Here is a 22,700-nt window from a genome sequence, read left to right as displayed (position 1 = left end):
CAAAATGTAAGGCCAAAGATGGGTTCTAGGAGCACTATGTCATAAAGCAACATCTATTTACTTGTTTGCATTATTAAAAAAATAAATAAATTAAAAAATCCAATGTGGTTAAAACAAATGAAGTTGGAGTAGACCAGGATGTGTGAGAGGGCGGCAACCGGAGTAAGAGTAACTTGTTCACTGTGCAGGTGCAGTTCAGGAAATTCTAAATTCACTGTGTGCTGCTTTCCATTGTAGGAAATAGGTGCTCAAAAGGAAGAGCTTACTTTTGAACAATTTCATTTGTTCTACAAGAAAGTCATGTTTGAACAACAGAAATCGGTAAGCTTTTTCATAAATAATCTTCATAATGTTCAACGGCTTGATTGGAATAAAGGGTGAGAGCTGAGGATCTTTTTGTTTCTGTTTGTTACTGGTTTACTTTTCCCCTCATTCTTGTACCAGAAGAAGGGTGTTTTACTGTACTAGATGTGTAAATAGCAGTCACCATCAACAATTGGCATAAGAAGATGAATAAGTCATTCATGTTGCTTCTTATGTGTTGGTAGTAGAGGTGTGCACAGATAGAATGGGGGTTTTTGGAATAAATTTTCTTGTGAGTTTGTTCAGGATGTGCAGTGCCTTTTCATGAAGCTTGGCTGATCTTTTTATTGATAGAGGCAGTTCCATATTCCAGATTACCAGTGGTGAGTCCGTTACAGGACACACATCAGACAGTCCTTGGAAGGAATAAATGCAGTGGAGTTACATTTTAGCTAATTTAGGTGGGCAACTGCCTAACTACTGTTTCCATGCATTCACTGTACAGATTCTTGAGGCTGGTGTAAACTGCATACATTTAGTGACTCTGAAAGATAGGAACCCTTTTAAACTGTGTGAAAGCACATAATTTGAAATTACTTGCATGAATGTCTTTGACTACGTGCTTCTTGTCAATTCAACTTGCATATACTGAAATAGAAGCTTTGATAGTTGAAGTTAGTGCTAGTTTTTTGGCAGTAGAGCTTGTGCTGTTTAAAAGTGATGCTGAAATCATGGTGAAGTGATAAAGAACCTAAATTTACTGGCAGGGTTTTAGTTTTGGTCATGAAAGTCTTGTTAATTAGCTTAAGCAGAAAGCTGAAGAGTAAAATACACAGCAAGGAGACTCTCTGACTTCCTTAAGCTCTCGTTATTGCCCCTTGTGAATCATTTCAAAGAAACTTCTCAGTTTGCTTAACAAGTGCTTTGGATCAGTAGATAAGTTTCCTGCAATCTGTAACGATGCTGTGCCAAACTGGAAGCAATTTAGGGTTTATATTCACATGAATAAATGTGATGGATGACACTTAATTCCAGTTTTTCTGGGATATCAAACAATAAAAGCTCTCCAAAACCTTGACTGTGTGTTTTTTTTCTCATGCATTCAATTAAAAATGTGTCTTGCCAACTTGTATGCAACTTCTCTAGAGCAGACAGGCATTTATTTCCCCTTCTCAAACCAATGGACATTATTAGATGGACTTAGATAGAAAGTTGCATATTCTCTTATTATTTTTATTTTCCTCATTTTTTGTTTGTTTTGTTTTTTTGTTTGTTTGTGTTAAGATTCTTGATGAATTCAAAAAGGATTCCTCTGTGTTCATTCTTGGGTGAGACTCTTCATTTGTATTATTTTTCCACATTTCCATATGATTGTAATGCTGCAGGATTGCTTTTTAATTACATCACTGTTTTGTTGTTGTTGTTCTGATGCTTTAGTAAGTGAAAAGAAATTATACACATTTTTGCATTCAGAAAGGTGAACTTACATTGGAAGTAAGTCTTGAACATAATTTGATGGACGATTTTTAGTTTCTGACTACAAAAATGGCATGGACTTGAACAACTGAAGCTGCCTATTCTCTGATTTTATAAAGAGCTGAGCAGAACTATGGAAGGACCATTTGATGCAGAAATTTTAACTTCAGTCTGGAGAGTGGTGTGGTGCACAGGCTTTGCCTAGACTTGAGCAGAATGCTGATAGTAACAGCTTCTGCACCTTTCTCTTGAACTTGAACATTTAAGTAAGATGTGTACAGCATCAGAAATAGGTCACAGGCATTGCCAACCCTTTGACTGTGAACTACAACAGTTTATCCTGGTTTTGAATATTACACTAACAGATTAAGAAAGTAACTTAAGTTTGCTCTGAGTGTACCAAGTATTTCCTTAGCCCTTGGTTATGTCATATGAATTGAACTTTGTGAGACTGTTTAAATGCACAGATTTATCAAGGGTGGGTAGGTTATGATTACCTTATTGGTACCACATGCTGCTGCATTTGTGGCCTACAAAAGGGAAATCAGTTATATCACTTTTCCTTGGTGCAGCTTGGTGCCTCCTTTTTCAGAAGGTTTTGCTCTATCACAGTGGATCATCTAAACATTCCACAGAAGAAGTTATTTGTGGAAGTGTGGCTCTGTGATATTTTAAAAGAACAGTGTCCCCATTTGCCTCAACTGAACTTACCAACACCCCTGTCAAGTGAATGCTGCTCATTTGCTACATGGCAATGAGCACAGATTTTTACTTTTTCCCAGTGAATTACTGTTAAAATACATTCAGGAGTCCTGGAGGCTCAAAATGCAGTAACTGGATAATAGAATGCTATAAGCTTACTCTAAATTCCATTGAAATTATATAAAGTTTCTTGGTGGTGGCAGCACATTCATACTGTAAATCCAAGACACAAATCCATATCATCTTCTGCTGTAAAATCTGAACACACTTGCTTTCTTATTTCTTTAGCCTCACTTTCCCTTTCTTTTTTTAAAGAAACACTGACCGTCCAGATGCTTCAGCAGTTCACCTCCATGACTTTCAGAGATTCCTGCTACACGAGCAGCAGGTGGGAAGGTTGCAGGAATACTGAGTTCATTTTCCTTGAGATTGTCTCACAGAATTCTGGGCTATTAAAAAGAAATGTGATGTGTCCTAGAATATGATTGATTTCACTGTAATACTGGGCCTTGGAAAGATTTCTCATTTGTTGCCACTGAAGTTCACAAGAACTATTATTTTTCATCTATGTAAAGCCTCTGAAGGTGCACCAGAGGACAAGAAGGAGGACAAAGTAAATAAGGTTTTAACAGGCCTCCACTTAGTCATGTAGATAAACAGACAAGGTTAGAAATAAATGCTGGGTGTGTGTCAGAGGTGGTTGCCTGGCCTGGTTACAGCTGTCAGCAGAGGGGCACCGTGGTAATGCCTTGGCCATGGCCCCATTTTAGCAGCTCTCACAAAGCTGCCTGCCTGCATTCCACTCAAAGGAAATTTTCTATTGAATACAACCAGTTAGATATCCCGTGCCAGCAAAGCAGGTAAGGATGGAGGCAGGGACTGGAACTGTCTTCATGGTTTTTTATAATGTTACTTAGCGCAGACTCCATGGGAAAAAGTTGTGTGAGATTTGCTCAGCACTGCTGAGCTCCAGGTTTGCAAATATGGTTGAAAAGCGAGACTTGCACTTCCTGTATAAGCTTGCTACTTTCTTTTTCTCTCAATTGCACTGTGCTCAAAGGACATTCAGATTGCACTTAGAAATGAGAGAGATTATTGTGAAGCAATGTCCAAGGAGGCCAGCTTTTTTCTGTGTGTCAGTGCATATATGTACTTATGTAGTGTATATCTTCTGGACCTCCAGTCCGTAAATGTACTTACATGGAGATCTTATTTTTCCCCCCTTTGACATCATAAGGGAAACCCTTAAGATATGTGATTACAATAAAATATATTGACAGTAAATGAGGCAGATGAGAAAGAAGTAAATCACATCTGTAGGTCTCTCTGTTCCTTGTTTGATTTTTATGTTGAATAACATCACTTGTAAAGTTTCTTTTCTACTGTATTTTTATTATCTGAAGGAATCTTGGGCACAAGATCTCAGTAAAGTCCGAGAACGAATGACAAAGTTTATTGACGACACTATGAGAGAAACTGCTGAACCTTTCCTCTTTGTTGATGAGGTGAGATAATGGTACTTTGTAGTACTTCTCATGGACTTCTTCTCTTTCACAATATTTTCACTGGGTGGCAGGTCCTGTAGGCCTCTCTTGCTACATTGCTGGCCTTCTTTCAGTCTTGTATGGTATAAACATTTAAATTCTCTCTCTTTGTATTGTAGTTCCTTGCTTACCTTTTTGCAAAAGAAAACAGTATTTGGGATGAGAAATATGATTCAATAGATGTGCAGGATATGAATAATCCTTTGTCCCACTACTGGATTTCTTCCTCTCATAACACGTAAGTTACCAGAAGTCCCGCTGTCTATCCCTGTTCAAACAAGCCTAACATCTGTTAGGAGACAGTAAATTATGCCAGAAGTGTACAGTGTGGATGTGTGAAACCTTCCTAAAGTGTGATGTAAATGTGGTAAATAGAGTTTGTGGGACTCCTTTTTCCCCTTCTCAGAAGAGCTTTGAAGTTTCGAGATATAACTGAGCTCAGCTGCCAGAAAACCCAAACCCTGAATTCTGTTACAAAAATAAAAAAGTATTGAGTTGAAACTGTTCCAGCCTCTCTGCCTTCAGAAATTTAAGTTACTAAAGGAGCTTCCCTTTTTTTCCAAGCACCAACAGCCTTGCTAAGCTCCTGTCAGCATTAGTTGTACAAAGGATGTGATGATGAGTTTGAACTGTCTTCAGATGAAAGGGATTTGCTCATCTAGCAAAAATGAATAATCAAAAAAAAGAAGATGTAAAGAGAGAGAAGGGAGATGAACAAATAAAGTATTGCAGGGAATGCAATAAAGTGGATATGGATATAGCTTACAGGTGTATTTTGAAGTATGAGGTGTGGTATCACTCTAAATACCCTCCACATCCCTCCAACATGATCATACCTGAGCATGATGTGGTTGAGGTGTGATTCAAAGCTCGTGATTTGCTCTCTAGAAGCATGTCAGTTAGAACCGGTTGATGTTTATATTGAGGCTTTAATCTCCTAGAATTCTGTCCATTCAAAAATCTGATAACATCAGGTTCAGCAGAGTTTGGTTCTTCCATCACAATTTAAAAAAAAAAATTTAAAAAATCAACATATATTCTCCATTACAGGAGACAGAATATCACGCAGTGAGTGAGTGAGAACTGGGTGAAATGGACTCCCTGTCTTTTACTATTTCCATTTACTCCTTAGATACCTGACAGGAGACCAGCTTCGAAGTGAATCCTCCACAGAAGCCTACATCAGGTGTCTTAGAATGGGATGTCGATGTATTGAGTGTGAGTAAAGAGCTTGTGGAGTAGTTTGTCACATGCTGTCTGTACAAGTAATGTCCTCTGTTTACCAAGAAAGAAAAAAGAACTGAAATCAAGAACTAGTTTGTTTTCTGAATTTAAAGTTAGTCACATAAAGAACACTGATTCCCTGAATTGTTTTTCTTATGTCCCACTGTTGCCCCATTCACTTCCTCTGATTCTTGTTCCCTTGCAGTTTTCAGAAAGTCTTCCTAAATCTCCTCTCACTGTACACCAAAATTTCAATCTCGAATCTATATGAAAGCTTAGGATTTAAACTGGAGCACTTGTGTAGCATAGATACATAGTTTATTTGCCTTTACTGTAATACAGACAAGCCTAAGACACAGAGATTTTTGTGATTTGGTGCCATGTCATCCTGTTTAACTTGCTTGTAAATCAGTTGATGTCTTTTGTGCATTTGTTCTCCATCAATTGTGAATGCATCTTATCTGTGTGCTTGTGTTCCTTATTGAAAAGTTTAACTTTATTTCATGTTATTTCACCAGTTACTTCGTAAAACTAGGTGCTATTGCTTCTTCAATTTGGATGATGCAAAATGTATCTCAAAGTAGAGTTTCAGGGTTAAAATCAACAGAAGACATAAGCTCTCAACTTGCCACTTGTTGAAATTGTATTTTTCCTTGGAAAATTATTCTAACCTAGTAGACTGACACGTAGTTGCCAGAATTTCTTGTTCCAGATTCCCACATAATAATGCTTTGGGAAGATTTTATATTGTATCATATTTGTCTTGCTCTTACTTAAATGAGCTCAGTTTCCTCTGTGAGAGATATAAATTCATGTAATGGAATATTTTATTAGAACATTTAGGTCTACGAATCAGTATGTAGAACACTGAAGTTTTGGATGTATTCTTTCTACTAGAGTGATTTAAGGAACTGTTTGGTCTTTTCCTTCTTCCACTGTTTGTCTTCCCTAGTGGATTGCTGGGATGGTCCTGATGGGAAACCCATCATTTACCATGGATGGACACGGACAACAAAGATCAAGTTTGATGACGTAGTACAGGCAATCAAAGATCATGCCTTTGTTACATCTGAGTAAGCTTTGTTTGATTTTCCTTCAGCATTTTTTCATAGCCCTTTCTGAACTTATTTTCTCTGTAATCTAGAGCAAAAATGATATTCCAGTAGTCTTCATTATTGCCAAATGTGGGTCTTCCCAAAGAAGGGGTTTGGGCTAGATAGCTCCACAGGTCCCTTCTGACTTTAGTGATTCTGTGATTGCACATCTCTTATTATTTGTTGAGGTCTGTCTCTTCCTTTTGTCATCTTGTTTGCTTCAGATATTTTCTTTCATCTGGGGGGTGAGGGAGGGTGTTTTTTCTTGGCCTTGCCAGCTGTAATAATAAGAAATTGTCTTCATTCACCTTGTTTTTCTGCATCAAAGATACCCAGTCATTCTGTCAATCGAGGAGCACTGTAGTGTGGAGCAGCAGCGACACATGGCCAAAGTGTTCAAGGAGGTATTTGGGGATCATCTTTTAGTGAAGCCTGTTGAAGCCAGTGCAGATCAGCTCCCATCACCAACCCAGCTGAAAGAGAAAATCATCATCAAGGTAGGCTTGCTTTGTGTGCTGGGAGATAAAATAGGAAAACAAGAGCAGGAGCCAGAAATACTACTTCTCAGACTGAAACTGCAGTAGAACCTTTTTGAAAGGCAATATTAGGTAAATAATCTGAGGGCTGCTCATAATTTCTTTGGTAAAACAATAATCACTTTTGTCCATGCTTCAGTTTTCTGGCTAACAGTACTGTATCCTCTGTATTAAACTTCTGAACAGAAGAAATAAGGGTAGAAAGGTATAAGCATCCAGCTTATGTCAGTCTGGAAATAGTAGCACGCCATTATAAGGTGCAAAAATTCTGTGCTAAAGTTTTTGGGTTTTTTTTGTTCCCTCCAGACTGTTTGTTGTTACCTTGCAGAGCACAGAGGGGACTTGCACAGGCACATGATTAATAACATGACAAATCTGATTTAAAGGGAATTGCAAACTCCTATGAGTGTGCACAAGAGAACATCCATAACACTCAGTGCTGTCTAAAAGAGCACTGAAGAGTCTTTAAATAGATCAGCACCTGCCAGTGAGCTGGTTGTGTTGTTTGGCTTTTGTTTGGAAAATGTTGTCAGTAAACAGTCAGAGGCAACTCCTGCTTTACTGGCCTGTGAGGTTTTTCAGATAAGCCTGTCAAATTGAAATCTGCCAGCAGTAGACTATGCAGAACTGAATGTGGTTGAGAACCAGATATGAGACAATTAATCTCATCATTAACTGCAGTTAAGTAATTGATATTACCTGTGGCCCCCTGAGATCCTCAAGTAGAGCTTGACCCCTTTTTCTCGTGAAAGATTTCCCTTGTGCTCATTTTTCTTGTAAAAGAGTGAAATCCCCATTCATTTTAATTCCTTGTCTTTTCATTTTGTTTTGACTTTTTGTTCCTTATGTCCTGCTCTCTGCAGAAGGATTCTTGTTTTATCCTTATTTCTTGGTATGTGTCACTTCATGTTTTCTGTTCTCTAAAAAAATCTTATAAAACTAGTTGTTTCTTTATTGCTTGAATGATACCTCTACTAGTTTCTTAATCTTTGTTATGAGATCTGAATTTTAAAGAAAGAAGTTACATCCCTGGTGTTCCTTGTAGGACAGCTGCTGTTATGGTTATTACAGAAGATGGCTGTGCAATTACTTCCAGTAATACTGGAAAAAATTTTATGTGTGATTCTCTGCAAGTGTATGAATGTGGTGGGGCTTTTTGTTTTTCTATTTTTTAGCACAAAAAACTGGGACCAAAGGGAGACATTGATGTGAACCTGGAAGACAAGAAAGAAGAAAAGAAGCAGCAAGGAGAACTTTACATGTGGGACACAATAGAACAGGTATTATTTCTGACATTTGCTGGTTTGTTACTCAGTTCTGTAATACTAGAAATTTGCATGAATTTCCTTAATATTTGTGTAAGTAATATTGCCAGTTGAACAGGTGTGGATGAGGGGAAGAAGGTATTTTGTTTATTGTTACACCTTGTTTTGAGATTGTGGTTTCCCTCTTTCTTGTTAATGGTGTCAATGTCTCCCAACTTTCAGAAATGGACTCGTCACTACTGTGCTATTGCTGATGAAAAGCTTTCATTCAGTGATGATATAGAACAGAATGCTGATGAAGATTCATCAAAGGTGATGGCTGTGTTTTATTGCTTAAGCATGTTCTTTTTATTCTCTCAGATTGTTTCAGTGTCTGCACATGCAGATTTTTTTAACCCAATGTTGAAATTGTAGAGGAGCCATGTCAGAGAAAAAGTGTGGAGATAAAACATTTATAAAAGGGTCTTTGCCAAGGTTAACTCCAGTTAACCCTATTTCTAATAAAATAACTTTTTCCCTTAGTTAAATGAGAACTTTCAAAGATGAGTACAAAGACAATGAAATGCAATTTTGGTACTTATCTGCTAAGGATGATGTGTGCACTGACAAAGTCTTTGGAGTATTATTGCTATTCTCAAACTAAACAGCATGAACTAATGTTTGTTGTGTTACTAACCCAAGGGCTTCATTTCCCTTTTGCAAAGTGTTTGTCACAGTTGAGCACGTGGTGCTTGGTAAAGCAGGGTGACTATAAAGGTGATTGGCTGGAGAGCTCAGGCCTAGGAAGAGCTGAAATCCTGAAATAGGAAATTGTTTTGTCAAGAGCAAGTACTTTGTTTCAAAACCATAAAATTAGAAGCGTGTTATAAAAATTCTTATTTTTTGGTCTAGGAGGTGAAACGTACTGAGCTGCACTTAAAAGAGAAATGGTTCCATGGGAAAATGAAAGGGGGGAGAACAACTGCTGAGAAACTGCTCCAGGAATATTGTGCTGAAATGGGTGGCAAGGATGGGACATTCCTAGTTAGGGAAAGCGAAGCTTTCCCTGATGATTACACCTTGTCTTTCTGGTATGGTGATTGTTTGTTTTATGGCATTGCACAAAAATGTGTGTATTTTTAAAATATGCATTTATAGCTGAGAAGAAATAGGAATAATACTCAAATGTTATGGATGGGATTGTGAAAGACTACTTTCTAAATTAAGCTTGAGTGTAACAGCACATTTTGGCAGAGTAGGCTTTATTTGAAGCATTAGAGTTGTCAAGAGAGGACTGACTGGCTTGATTCTTCTCCCAACCCCCAACTTTTTTTGTGTTTCGGCAGGATGTAGGATTTGTTATTTCCTCAATGAGTGGGCCAAAATTAGATCTTTTAATTTAGAGATAAATTGCTTGTTTCTACACTGAAAAGGTAGTCTCATGAGTGTACCTTTGTTATCAGAGATTGATCTTTTCAATGTAAGGATCCTCTAGAGGGAAAATAATAAAGATTTTGAAGTTGGGTTTTTTTTGTTATTTGTTTGTTTTCATAGTCTGGGTTTTGTTGGTTTTTGGTTTTTTTTTTTTGTTCTTCTGGTTGGGACATTATGAGGAATAGTGTCAGATGAATTTCTGACTCAGAGAGCTGTCAGAGCAAATTTTGCAGAATAAGTTTATGACAGATTTTAAACAGTTGTCAGCTGAAAATTATTATTTTGGTCCTGTAGTCTCCCTTGTCAGCATTTTTGTTGGTTTTTTTTTTTTTTGGTTGTTTTAAGAGATGACACTTGCTTCTTCACAAGCTCACCAACTAGTTGACCAGGAATGGGTGGGGAAGGGCTTCAAAAGAAGAAAATCTGTTGTAAAGCCTGTATTTTCCTTTTGCTCCCCTTCACTTCTTCAGGAGGTCGGGGAGAGTCCAGCACTGCCGGATCCGTTCCACAGGTGATGGGGACACTGTGAAGTACTACCTGACAGACAACCTCACCTTTGACAGCATCTACGATCTCATCCAACACTACAAGGAGTCCCACCTGCGCTGTGCTGAGTTTGAGCTGCGCCTGACTGATGCTGTGCCTAATCCCAGCCCTCATGAGACTAAAGAGTACGTACAGCAGAAGGCAAGCACCGTCATTATGTCAGTGTCCTTTGCCTTGTTTTTAGCTGGTCTTGGATTTTTCCGTAGAAAATTCCCTGGATTCGGGAGCGCACTTTAAATATTGTTTGTCTCTTGGAAGTTGGAGGAATAAGCATCCCTGAAAGATCCCGAGTAACACCACTGACTTTGTGAGGACCTGGTATAACAAAGAGCAGTCACTGGGAAAGCAGTTTGCTAGCAGCAACTAGGAAAAGCAGTGAGAACTGTAATGCCGTGGAAACGTGCCAATTCCTTCTTTGTCTGCTCAGTGTTTTACAACACCCAGTGGGTTGGATTAGATATTTAGTAGTTGGCTGTGGTTTGGCAACTAAGTGGTCATGGTCTGTGCCATCTGGAAACTGTTAACTGGGGCAGTGAGCCCAAACAGTTAGGTTTTCCTAATCCTGTCCTCCACCTCACCCCTGTCAGAGTTGGTTAGGCTGACTTCACCCCCTGTGGTAGGAACTAGTACAGCTTGGTGTTTGTTTCCAGCTGGTGTTTGCCTGTCACAGATCCTGGGCAGAGCTTGCCCTTGTTTGCTGACAGAAAACTGTAATCGCTGCCCTTTGTTCTGTTGGGTTTCTTTTACAGTGAGAAAAGTAAATCTCTTTTGCATGTAAAATACTGATCTGTGACTAAAATTCTTTTTTTTTGCCCTGCTGGAATCTGGGAGTCACTGAGCACCCCCGTAGGTAACTTTGGAAACCAGTGAGAGGGGAAGGTAGAGTTTAAGGGTTAAACTTTCCTGCTTTTCTGCATAAGGTAGGGATATACTGCCAGTATAAGTGGCCACAGCTTCACTGAAGGCATGTTAGTGTCAAGATAGGTCCATCCCTACAGAGAAGATAAAATCAAGCACTAAAGAAAAGAATTCAAATGGCTGGTGTCTTTCTTTTGTCTGTGTTTGGGCTTTACCTTAAATCTGCTGTGTCAAAACTGAATCAACTCCTGAAAATGGAATGGCAGACTAAAAGCAGGATCCAGTGCCTTTGTTTCAGGAAGAAATGTAGATTTATGTTTTATGATTTGAGACAGACAAGGTGTACTGATATATTCTTTGCTTTCGTCCAAAATAAGCTTCCATGTTCCAATGTTTTGTAATAAACTGCTGTCATAGGCGGCAAGATGGGGAAAATCTAATTTTTCTTACAATGTCTGAAACTCTATTGTTAATAATGCTGTCTGTTATTCTCTCTGAATGACATTTGACAAGCCTTGTAATGCCTTGTCCATTTTGGTTTTTATCTGTTGTAGTTGGTACTACAGCAACTTGAGTCGGGGCGAGGCAGAAGACATGCTCATGCGAATTCCTCGAGATGGAGCCTTTCTGATTAGGAAGAGAGATGAACCTGACTCGTTTGCCATGACTTTCAGGTAAGAAAAGGACAGATAGGCCTTACCTAGTAGCCCAACAATGTTCTGGTTTTTCTTATTTAAAAAAGAATGGTCTTTTTAGAGTCATGGTATTCTTGCTTTCAAACTTTGAGTAATTAGCTTTTGAGGAATCGATTTGTGCAGCAGCTCCAAGAATGGGAATGTGTACAAGAGTTAATTTGTGACTGGCATAAACTTCTATGCTTTTATAAAGGCAGTTTGAGCACCAGCTGTCCCTTTCTTCCCGTGCAGAACTGTGCATAGCCCTTCTTCACTTCTTTGACACCCCTTGCTAGATGGTGTTAGTTTGAAGTTTCCTTTGGTGCAAGTTCATCAGTGATTCTATGTCCTTATCCCCTAGAAATTCTGACCTGTCATATAACTGAAATGTTGAAGTGAAATTGTTGGCTTTTCTCACCAGGGAAAACAGTTTTGAAATTGTGGCTCTTGTAAAAACATTAATAAAATGTATAGAATTGTGGTATTCTCCATCGTGCCTTCAGATCAAATTGCATTTCTCTGAAAATGGATAATTTAGCAACATACAAAATTGCTCATTTATATGCCTTATTGTGTATTGAAGATGTCCAAAATTCCCCAGTCTCCTACGTACTTTAGGTTGAAGCTTTCTGCTGTTACCAGGGTGGATATTGAAGTAACTGGAGCTGCAGCATCTCAATAAAAACATTTAACAGTGGGGAAAACAAGAAGTACCAAAACTTCAGCAGCTTGAAAAGGGGTCTTTGTGGGTGGGATGGTTTCAGAGGATGGTTTTACCCTTATCTATGCAAACACAAACCATCTTTTCTAGGTGGGATGGTTGTCAGTGGATTGTTTTGCTGTTATCAATGCAAACACAAACCTTGTGTTCAAGTAGAAGAGATTTCTTTTTTCTTTCAAAATTGATTTCTGTAGTTATCAAGATGATTATAAGGAAGAGACAGCTACTCATTTTGAGGGGAGTGTGTCTGGTGCTTAGGGACAGTGGCAGATCAGCAGCAGCAGGTTCCAGAGGGACTCTCAGTCTGATCAGAGATATTTGTGTTAGTATGAAGGTGACAAAACACCTCTCTGTAGGGGAAAAAATGCAGAAATGTAATCCAAGCAAAACCATGGATTTGTCGCAGGGCTCTGTACGTTGTAGAAAAGCAAGAATGGTTTTTTTATGAATTTAATCAGGCAACTGCAATTCGATTTGAATGGGAGAGGCTTTGTTAGGGGGAGAAATCATTTTACATGGTTGAGATGCACGAGGCAGCTTTGGTCCAGTGCACACACAGCCCTCACCACGAGCACCGACCCCTTTCACAGCACCTGCCCTTGTCCCACAGGGCGGAGGGGAAGGTGAAGCACTTCCGAATTCAGCAAGAAGGTCGTCACTTTGTGCTGGGAACCTCGGCCTACTTTGAGAGCTTGGTGGAGCTGGTGACATACTACGAGAAGCACCGGCTGTACAGGAAGATGAAGCTGCGGTACCCGGTGACGGAGGAGCTGCTGGAGCGCTACTGCATGGTACGGGAGGCTGGTACCAGGGGCCTGGGGGCTGAGGATCAGCCTGGCTGAGGTAGATCAGCTTGGGGGAGGTCTAGCAGGTAGTTTTCTGTGAAACTGAAATGGTTATATTGACTTCTCTCACAAAGTCTCCCCAAGAGATCTATCCATTGACTAAACCAGGAGTCTGAAAATTTAGCTGAGGATAAAGGTCTCCTTTCTGGATGGATGTGTTTCATTATGAGAAAGCTTTGCTGAGGCTTTTGGAAAACCTGAGGTGCTGTCTTCTGTTTTCAGATATATATCTGTGGGAAAAATGCATCTGGCACGTTTGAGGAAACCAAAACCTGGGGATTTTGTTTCCTCTGGGGAGACTGAAAGGGACTAAAAAGATTTTAGACCTCAGGATTTTTTATAATGTTGCCTGTAGCAAAGGTTTTGTGTCTTAAGTCCAGGTCCAAATGGAATCACAAGGACAGAATAAAATGAAAAAGATGACTGCGTATATTGTTTTAGAATTTTTATCTAATAGTGAAACCAATACTAGTACTAAAGTACTGTAGCACAGAAATCATGAGTGTAGGTATTTCTTTCCTGGTTGTACACAGAAGGGTACTCACAACCAAAAAACTATTTGACTGATTAAGAGATACCTTTGTGAGGTATTGCTATTTCATGGGGTTTTACTGTTCATTAAACTGAGGCACAGACAGATTAAATAGCAAACTCATGTTCAGGTATGTTCAACTATAGAAATGAGCAAAACATAGGTATTTGGCTTCCCTCCTCTTCTGTTTGCCTATGTATGGTCAAAAAGGTGGTTTCAGCAATGAATGTTAAGTACTTTAATATTATTATATAATATAATGTAATATAACATAATATTATATTATTATTAATTAATTAATGCTAAGCACTTTTATAATTTTTGATTTCTGAAACTTCTTTTTTTTTTTCTTCTTCTTGTTTTTAGGAAAAAGATATTAATTCCCTCTATGATGTCAAGATGTATGTGGAACCCAGTGAAATCACCCCCACAGTGGTATGCTTAAAGAAAGTTATTCACACTTACTATAGACTTCTTAAAGTTATGAGACTTGCTTGTTTCCTGTTAGCAGTGGTGAAAAGGAGAATTGAAAGCATCAGGCTGCTTGATCATGTGGGACTGGACAGCAGAAATTTAGAGGGTGTGACTTTTTTTTTTCTAGTCTCTAAAAGTTGTACCCACACATTTTCTTGTGTTCAAATCCTGTACTGATTCATTCACACTGGGAATTTGGGCACTTTTTGCTATTGAGTCTGTGGAGACAATTTGATTTGGCTTATGCAGGTATGTGTCCCCAAATTAAATACCTGTGAGAAGATTCAATTTGAGAAGGCCACATCTTTGTGGAAAGAAAGTACAACAAATAAACCCTATTTCTGTGCCTGTGGGTGTCTCTACACATTGTTACTTGTGTGCACAAAATCATTGCATTTCCACCATCAAACATGGCCTGAATGCACAAATAGTGCAGAGTGTATTCACGTGCTTTCTATATTAAAATGGTGCCTTTGGTTTATTAATGAGTTATTAAAGTTTGTCTTCTTTTGAGATATAGATACTGTTTTAAAAACAAATGGCACATCAAACATTACTTGTCTGTAATTCCTGCTAGGGCCTACCTAACTTGTAAATTCTCGTAAAAACCACCTGCTTGTAAATTTTGTCAATGTAATTCTTTTTAGTCTTTTTGGCCAATGAATTTGCATTGCTGCTGAAGAATTTGGGTAGTAGGAGTAAACTCAAGATAAAGGAATTGCTCATCCTGCTAAAACTGCCTGTCTAAAGGAAATGTGACCAGCAGGATAGCTGATGTGGTTTTGAAGTGAATGTTTTGTAGGCATCTGAGCCTACAAACTCCAAATGCTTATGAATACATGGGTTAAAAATAGAGGATTGATATTTCACTGTATGGGGTTTCTTATTTTTATTTTTATTGTGTTTTTTATGTTATTCTGTAATTATGTTTCAGCACCCATAAAAGAAAGATTCTTTGGTTTTTTGTTTTTTTTTTTCTTTTTTTCCTAAGCTGATTCTTGAAGAATAAAAAAGTAGCATCACTTGCTTCCACCAATAGATGTCACTCTGGAACTTCTGTATTTTGTTTTCTAAGCTTCATCACAACAAAAAAAATAATCCAATCCTCCTTTTTTTTTTTTAAGATTGGATTATAGATTATTTTATGACCTGTCCCCCTAGATGACCCCTTTGCTCTGTTTCTCTTAAAGCCCCAGAGAACAGTGAAAGCCTTGTATGACTACAGAGCCAAAAGGAGTGATGAACTGAGCTTCTCTCGAGGAGCTTTAATTCATAATGTCACAAAGGAAACTGGAGGCTGGTAAGGACAAAGATTCCTCATGAGAGAACTTCTGGTGACTTACTAGATGGAGGAAAAAAATGAGCTTTGAGTAGTAGTTTAAAAAAACTGCCAGTTGTCTGATTGCTGCTTATTAAGTGTGGCCTTATAAATCTTAATGCCAGTGTATTAAAAAAAACTCTCAAAACTCCCTCGTCCTCAAGTCTCCTTTCATGTCTTTTCCATTTTTCTATCCCACAGCAATAACCTCAGCCTGCAGAGCCTCCTTTGCCCAGTATATCCAGTATTTTTCCTTTACTACCTTCATCCTTCCCAAACATTTGTGTATTCTGGGGAGTCACTCACCCATTACCACTGTAATCGTTGCCCTGTTTCTGTCCTTGCTCTGCTAAGCACTTCTGAGGAATCAAACCCACCTTTTTTAGTTCTCTGTACAGTTTCCTTTCATAACAGGTTTTCTTTTCTAGCTGGCTTGTAAATTGCTTGGAAAGCTTGGGAATCTAATGTTTCCCTGTAGTTTCTACAGGGTAATCAACCACATAATAGTATTTTTAGTACTGGAGGGGGAAAAAGCCTCTTAAGTCATTAATTGCAGTTTACAGTAACTGTAATCCCTCTGAAATCATCTGTTACTACAGTTAATGATCACTTTGTTAGAGCTTTTAGCTACTTCATCATTTATATTTTGGTGATAGCCAGCTAGACAAGCTAGTATGGGGTATTAATGACCAATTTCTTGGGGATTATTGCTTCATTAATGGCCTATTGAAGTTCTCTAGCTATTTTTTTCTCTCTCTCTGCTTTTCTGTTTAAATTCAGGTGGAAGGGGGATTATGGAGAAAAAATTCAACATTATTTTCCATCTAATTATGTTGAAGACATGTCATCTGATAATTCTGCTGAGCTTGAGAGCCAGGTGAGGGTTATGGTTTGTCCACTACATTTCCTTGGCTACCTCCTGGAAATGGAATTCTGGTTTACAGACTCACAGCACTGCATGCTGTGTCTGAGAGAACACAGAACAGAGAGATGAATGTATTCTTCATTGTTCTCTGCTGCTGAATATTTTTGTCAGGACGTCTCTCATAGGAAACTATTTAAGGAGACGGCTGATTTGGTGAGGTTTCAGGAGATGATGATGATTTCCTGTTAATGAAAATCATACCACTTCAGATTTTTCAGGTAGTTTGGTTAAACAATAACATGCCTGAAACTTTTAACTAGTTTTCCTGTATAGTTACTGTCTTAATATTTGCAAATAAGAAAACTAAGTGTCCAAACAGATCTTACGAACCATTTTACTCTCCATTATTAAGTTTTTATGCATGACTAAACCTTAAGTGTTTGTCAAAAGTATCTAAAATATATGGGCCAGTGTCTTGGACAAAGAGCTCTTCAGCAAAAGAAAACAGAATTTCACAATAATCAGCTTTGACATTTTTGAGTTTTAAAAATAAAACACTGAATTCTTTTGTTGTTCTGAAGCACTTCCAATGATTTTCCAGGAGTCTTTGGAAGAAAACACAAGTATTAGATTTCCTCTCTCCAGGTCATTGTAACCTTAAGCAGACTTAACAAATGAGCAGTTATGTTAGGTCAGAAGCTGCACTCCCCCTTTTGACTGCTCTCACTGAAGAGATTTCGCATGTGTTTATCAAAACAAGAAGTTTTTGATACGGAAACAGGCTTTTAAAAACAGGCTTTTAAACTTCACAGTGGGCCTGCTTTCAGTGAAACTGAGGTTAGATTTAATGGTGCATGTTTATTATTTGTTAATGTCCTGTGTATGTTGTCTCAAGAGAATATTTAGGGTGAGAATCAACTCGTGTTTTTCAGATTATTGAGGACAACCCCTTAGGCGCTCTGTGCCGTGGCATTCTGGTGCTCAATACATACAACGTTGGTATGTATTTTCTGATGCTCACATGTGGACTCTCCTGAGCTTTCTGTGTTGAGTAGACTCTTTTATGTTTAGAAGGAAAGATTTAGAAAAAAACCCAAACAAAACTCCACCAGAAACCTGAGCCCTCTACTTGTATTAATTTAGCCATTGCAGTTCATACATTGAAACTTTATAACGTTAACTGTTGCCATAAATCAACAATGACAGCTTAGAAAAAGAATTGTTGGATTTCAGTATAAATTTCTTGCTGCTGTGTTGCCTAACAGTGAAAATGCCACAAGGGAAGCACAAAAAGCCTTTTGTCTTCATTCTGGAACCCAAGAATCCAGAAGATCCTTGTGTTGAGTTTGCAACCGATAAAGTAGAAGAACTCTTTGAATGGTACCAAAGTATCCGTGAAATCACTTGGAAAACTGCAGAAGAGGTATTGAGAAAAAATGATTCCTTGTTGTTTTTTATGATGTACTGCTATAAATTTCCAATAGTTTTTGTCTTTAGCTGCTCTATGCTGCTAAATGTTGCTAACACACGGTCCTTCATTCTCATGCACGTTGCTGTTTTCTGTACGTTCTATCGATGCTGTGACTCTTGTTCCATAAAATCTTTGGGGAATGGTGTGTGAATGAGCATTTTATGCAAATTTATGTTAACAGGAGGTTTTCAGCAGAGTACTGTCTGTGTTGCACCCTGCACCTCAGTGAAGGTGCTTAGTAGGCCAAAGTAGATACCATTACAATGTTACGTCTGGTTACACTGGTTCGTCCTGGTGTTAAGCAGCAGAAACTCAGATATCAGACTGTTCTGTTCAGAGTTGTGAATTCACTGGTGAGTATGTGTGAAATTTGAGCTGCCATTCCCTAAACTCTTTTTAATCCTCTTTACTTACTCTGCTTCCCAGTGAGTGCACTGATAGGGAATTGTTTGGCTAATTATTTATTTGTAACTAATAGGCACGTTCTGGATTTCCCAGTTCTTTAATAGTAATATTTTCAAATACTTGCCTACAAATTCAAGGATTCTGCCAAAGTTTAGCTTCTATGTTCCTCTACTAAAAAAGGCATTTTTCAGGACTTGCTTTTCCTGTTCTGATGCTCTAATTTACCTCCCTGTCGTGTTTTCTAGTATTTAAGAACTCTTTTACATGACCAAAAAGTCCTTAAAATGGCTATGCTTTACTATACTCTTTCCTTTGTTGCTTTTATTCACTTTTTATTGTTAAGTGGGTGATATGGCTGATGGAAAATGTGTTTCAGTATCATGTTGGCTCATGCTGTTTATCTGTCATATGGAGTGGTAATGCTCTGGGGGTCGTCCTAATCCTATTTATAGCTGGCAAGTTGATATCTCAAGCAGAGGGCTGCAAATTCAGCAAGGGGAGAAGCAACAGGCTGTTGACCTGTTGTTGGGGGAGGAGAGATAAGGTTCTTGTGCCAGGCTTTCATTTAGAAATAAAAACGAGAAAAAGAGAAACATGACCTACAAGAAGTGTCTCTAAATTGAATGTTTTTTATGGTACAACAATGGCTCTTCAGGAGCTTGGCAGCTTTTTCCCTCTCTGTACAGCTGGAGAAGTATTAAACACTCTATGTTCAAAGATGCTTCAAAATTCAATCTTGTCAGCTGGGAGGCTTCCCTCACAGCATGGCCTCTGGAAAGTTCACATGATAGACTGCTGCATGGGGAGGGGATAAGGATGAGGAAAGGCCCTTGTTGCCAGTACAGTTAACAGGCTGAATTTTGGGGAAGGAAAAGGCATCGTGAGTTAACACTATGCTGCAATGTGATACAGGTTTGGTTTTTTTCTAAATTAGTTTGGGTTTAGGCAGTGTCTGTTATACACATGAAATAAAACTAAGCTTCATGTATCTTGTCATCTCTGCTCAATACTGACCCTTGCCATGCTCCCAGGAGTGGTTGTTCATTGCCAGCACTCCTGATTGGTTATCACTAGAGGGTTATGTCTAGAGATGAGTAGAAGTGATCTTTGGCTATTTGGAGCTCTGATTACTGTTAAGCAACGTCTGGGAAACTGTGCTGGATCACTGAGTACAATGAGGTTTCTACAGCTTTTCCCCAAGGTTATTTCCAAGTCTAAATACTGTGTTCCTCTTTGCTTTTCTTAGACTTCAGTGCATAATCTCTGTTTCAGTGAAACACTCTGGAAACCCATGCCTGTCTAGTTCTGATTTTCATTCCTCTTATGTCTGTCCCGTTGAGGGAATTCTTTCAGAAGGCTTACTAATAGCTGCTGCTTCATCATCTCATGTGCCAAATCACTGTTCAGTATGGGACTCTTCTAACATGTTTTATCCTGTAGTAGCTTCTTATGTCTGAAAAACCTCCAGCCCAAATGTCTCCATTTGGGACATGTCTTGCTGCTTCCAGCAGACCCCAGTCTTTGCTGGCAGGGAACGTTGCTCAGCTTCCATAGAGCAGGTGCTTACAAACGTGGAAGTAGATAGTGGGTTTAGTACTGGTAATGTCAACAAGATTGCACATGATTTTCCACACAGAACGTTATTGGTTTGGTGCACAAATAGAAAACTACAGGAATGGTGCTCACAGGGTTTGAATTTAGCTGTTTGGGAGTTACTAGCAAGACTTAAGTTCTGCTCAGAATTTTAAATAAATACAGAGACACTTCACTACCCTTTGCATTTTTTCTGCATACATTTGCATTTATATGAGCTATAGAGTTAAGAACATAACTAAAAATAAGTTGAGTAGAGCCACATTAAAAGAAAAAAAAAATGTTGCCGGGATTCTGAGCAGGACTGATCAGGGAAGCATTGAAACCCTTGCTTAAAAAAATCCCAAACAACACCTTTCTGCTCCATAAAAAAAACCCCAAAGCACATCCCCAATTAAACCCCAAAACCACTTGGTTATTGCCTGTTCTCTGAGTTGGGTCTGAAAGTGCTTTACATCTATTGCAAGTGTCTAAAGTATCAGATAGAAATCTGGGCACCAAAGAATGCACATTAGAGTACACCCTGAAGTTACTGTATCATAATACTCAGCATATCTGTAATCTAAAACTTTGTTATGTTTTCCAGGAGAACAGGAGGAAATACTGGGAAAAGAATCAATTAATTGCCATTGAATTATCTGATCTGGTAATCTACTGCAAGCCAACGAGCAAAACCAAGGACAATTTAGGTATTGTCTTTAGTATTACAACTGAATTTTACTCTTTCTGGTATCTTTACAGATGTTAGTTGAGATTTTAGAACTGAAGATAAAATCTCTCCTACTGGAAAACGAAGTTCTGCCTCACCCATGCACTTTTCAGTGGCACTTTGAAATTGTTCACTAGGGAACTTGATGCTGTTCACCTATCACAAAAAAACTGTCACAAATTTCTAACTAGTTAACCAGAGACACCCTCCTGTAGGTGTATTCCATGGGGAAGCTCACTATTTATATGTCAATTGACTTTTTCGAGAATAAAACTCTGGCTGAACACTTGTGGTTTGTTTGTAAAAAACCTTCAAAGTGGGTTTACTGTGCATTATATGATTTTACTGTAAGAACCTGTTTGCCAGGTCTAGGCTTTTGGGATGTATATGGCTTCATAATGTAACTGGGGTCTGTGTAAGTGCAGGTGTGGAATCTGATACTAAAAGATGTACTTTTTATTCCATTCTTTTGTCATTGCTGCTGGTGAAGCCAGCAAATGTGCTCTTTTCTTTAAATTTCTTTGCAAATGTTTTTAATAAGCTGTCACTGCAGTTAAGACATTATAATTATAGTCATTGTTTGAGGCATTGGCTAACCCTGGCTCACCCTTTCTTCTCCCCATTTAAACCCAGGAAGACATGTCTCATTTAAATATGCGTTATAGTGGTCAGAAGTACATTATTAGCTATGATGAGATGAGGACATGACTATGGGCTCTTATCTGCCCTCCTGCAAAGCATGTGGCAGGCAGGCAATTTTAACTTTCAGACTTGATTCTCAACCAATTTGCCGTGTCTGCCTGAAAATGGTGCCAATTATTGCATTAAAGGACAAAGCAAAACAAAGTAAAACAAAGCGTTGGTAAAAACACAGCATAAATGTCAACTTATTTCTTCCTTTGGTAACTACTTTTCTTCCTCACCCTTGTGTAGACAATCCTGATTTCAAAGAAATCCGTTCTTTTGTGGAAACCAAGGCAGAGAGCATTGTGAAGCAAAAGCCAGTTGAGTTGTTGAAATACAACCTGAAGGGACTGACACGTGTCTATCCTAAAGGACAGAGGGTCGACTCATCCAACTACGACCCATTTCGCCTCTGGCTTTGTGGCTCCCAGATGGTGGCTCTTAACTTCCAAACTCCAGGTAATATTCCCTTTGAAGAAGGATCTAATCCACCTTCCATTTCACCATGAACGAACCCCTTTCTGGCCCTTCTGCCATTCTAGTCACTGTCCTATTTATTTGTACTTCCCTGCTGGAGGGGATGTGGAAGAATTGAAGTTTGCTTTTGAACGTGTGGATCGCCTTATAGAGCTGGGTCCCAAAAATGGGTTTCCAAAATCCCTGTCTCTGAGCCAAACTAGCCCTAAACTCTAAAAGATTTATTTCCCCTTGATCTCTCTGTGATAAACAAGCAAAGACATTTACAGTAAGTTTCAGGTGTAGGAATAGGTGTTCAGCCACAGGGAAGGCTGTCCTCCACTTTCTGGTGAGGGCCAGCTATCTTATGACACATTGCTAGGAAGCTAATTGTGGATGGAGATGGTGTTTTGGGGATTAAAATTGATGAAAAATAGCCTGTCAGTCTGAGTTACTGAAGAACCCGAGGCTTTGAACTTACCTTTCCAGCTCTTTCTGATAAAGTGGTGACCAGAAAGCACTGGTCTGGTATTTCCTTGGCTTTATTCCAATTGGGATCTTCTGTTATGACTGTTTAACTCTCTCCCTAGATAAATACATGCAATTGAACCATGCCTTGTTTTCACTTAATGGACGCACTGGCTACGTCCTGCAGCCAGAGAGCATGAGGAATGAGGAGTATGACCCAATGCCAAACGACTCGAAGAGGAAATTGCAGATGATTATGACAGTGAGGGTAAATCTCTTTTGTAAATTATGGTTTGTTACCAGCCATAAATATCTATAAAACTAAAAATAAAGCTATTATGTTTCAGAGCAAGATCTGACAGATTGTCAAAATACTGTTTTTAAATGTCAGTGTGTTTGAGAATAAAACTAGCTTTACTGGTTTCCTAAAAAGAAATATATATCTTTATCATGCTAATGAAGCACATGTTTTAGGACTGAAAACACAATCCTGGGGTGATTTTTTTATAATTGTTAATAAATAC

At 38.6% G+C, this 22,700-nt stretch overlaps 1 protein-coding gene across 1 annotated transcript in view; it reads left to right on the top strand.

The window, feature by feature from the left end:
• The window catches only part of PLCG2 (phospholipase C gamma 2), a 58,104-nt gene that overhangs the window by 25,498 nt on the left and 9,906 nt on the right, over positions 1 to 22,700 (top strand). Inside the window, 22 exon segments of the mRNA XM_027685071.1 lie at positions 238 to 321; positions 1,588 to 1,631; positions 2,797 to 2,869; positions 3,885 to 3,986; positions 4,145 to 4,263; positions 5,158 to 5,243; positions 6,202 to 6,322; positions 6,672 to 6,840; positions 8,055 to 8,159; positions 8,367 to 8,456; positions 9,036 to 9,214; positions 10,028 to 10,228; positions 11,516 to 11,635; positions 12,967 to 13,147; positions 14,100 to 14,168; positions 15,398 to 15,507; positions 16,306 to 16,402; positions 17,323 to 17,389; positions 17,656 to 17,813; positions 20,446 to 20,548; positions 21,502 to 21,711; positions 22,299 to 22,444. Of these exon segments, the coding sequence (XP_027540872.1) occupies positions 238 to 321; positions 1,588 to 1,631; positions 2,797 to 2,869; positions 3,885 to 3,986; positions 4,145 to 4,263; positions 5,158 to 5,243; positions 6,202 to 6,322; positions 6,672 to 6,840; positions 8,055 to 8,159; positions 8,367 to 8,456; positions 9,036 to 9,214; positions 10,028 to 10,228; positions 11,516 to 11,635; positions 12,967 to 13,147; positions 14,100 to 14,168; positions 15,398 to 15,507; positions 16,306 to 16,402; positions 17,323 to 17,389; positions 17,656 to 17,813; positions 20,446 to 20,548; positions 21,502 to 21,711; positions 22,299 to 22,444 (2,634 nt within the window).

The sequence above is a fragment of the Neopelma chrysocephalum genome, unplaced genomic scaffold (genome assembly GCF_003984885.1).
Source record: "Neopelma chrysocephalum unplaced genomic scaffold, ASM398488v2 Primary Assembly neopelma1_68, whole genome shotgun sequence".
NCBI classification, from domain to species: domain Eukaryota; kingdom Metazoa; phylum Chordata; class Aves; order Passeriformes; family Pipridae; genus Neopelma; species Neopelma chrysocephalum.
This window is presented reverse-complemented; position numbering and strand designations above follow the sequence as displayed.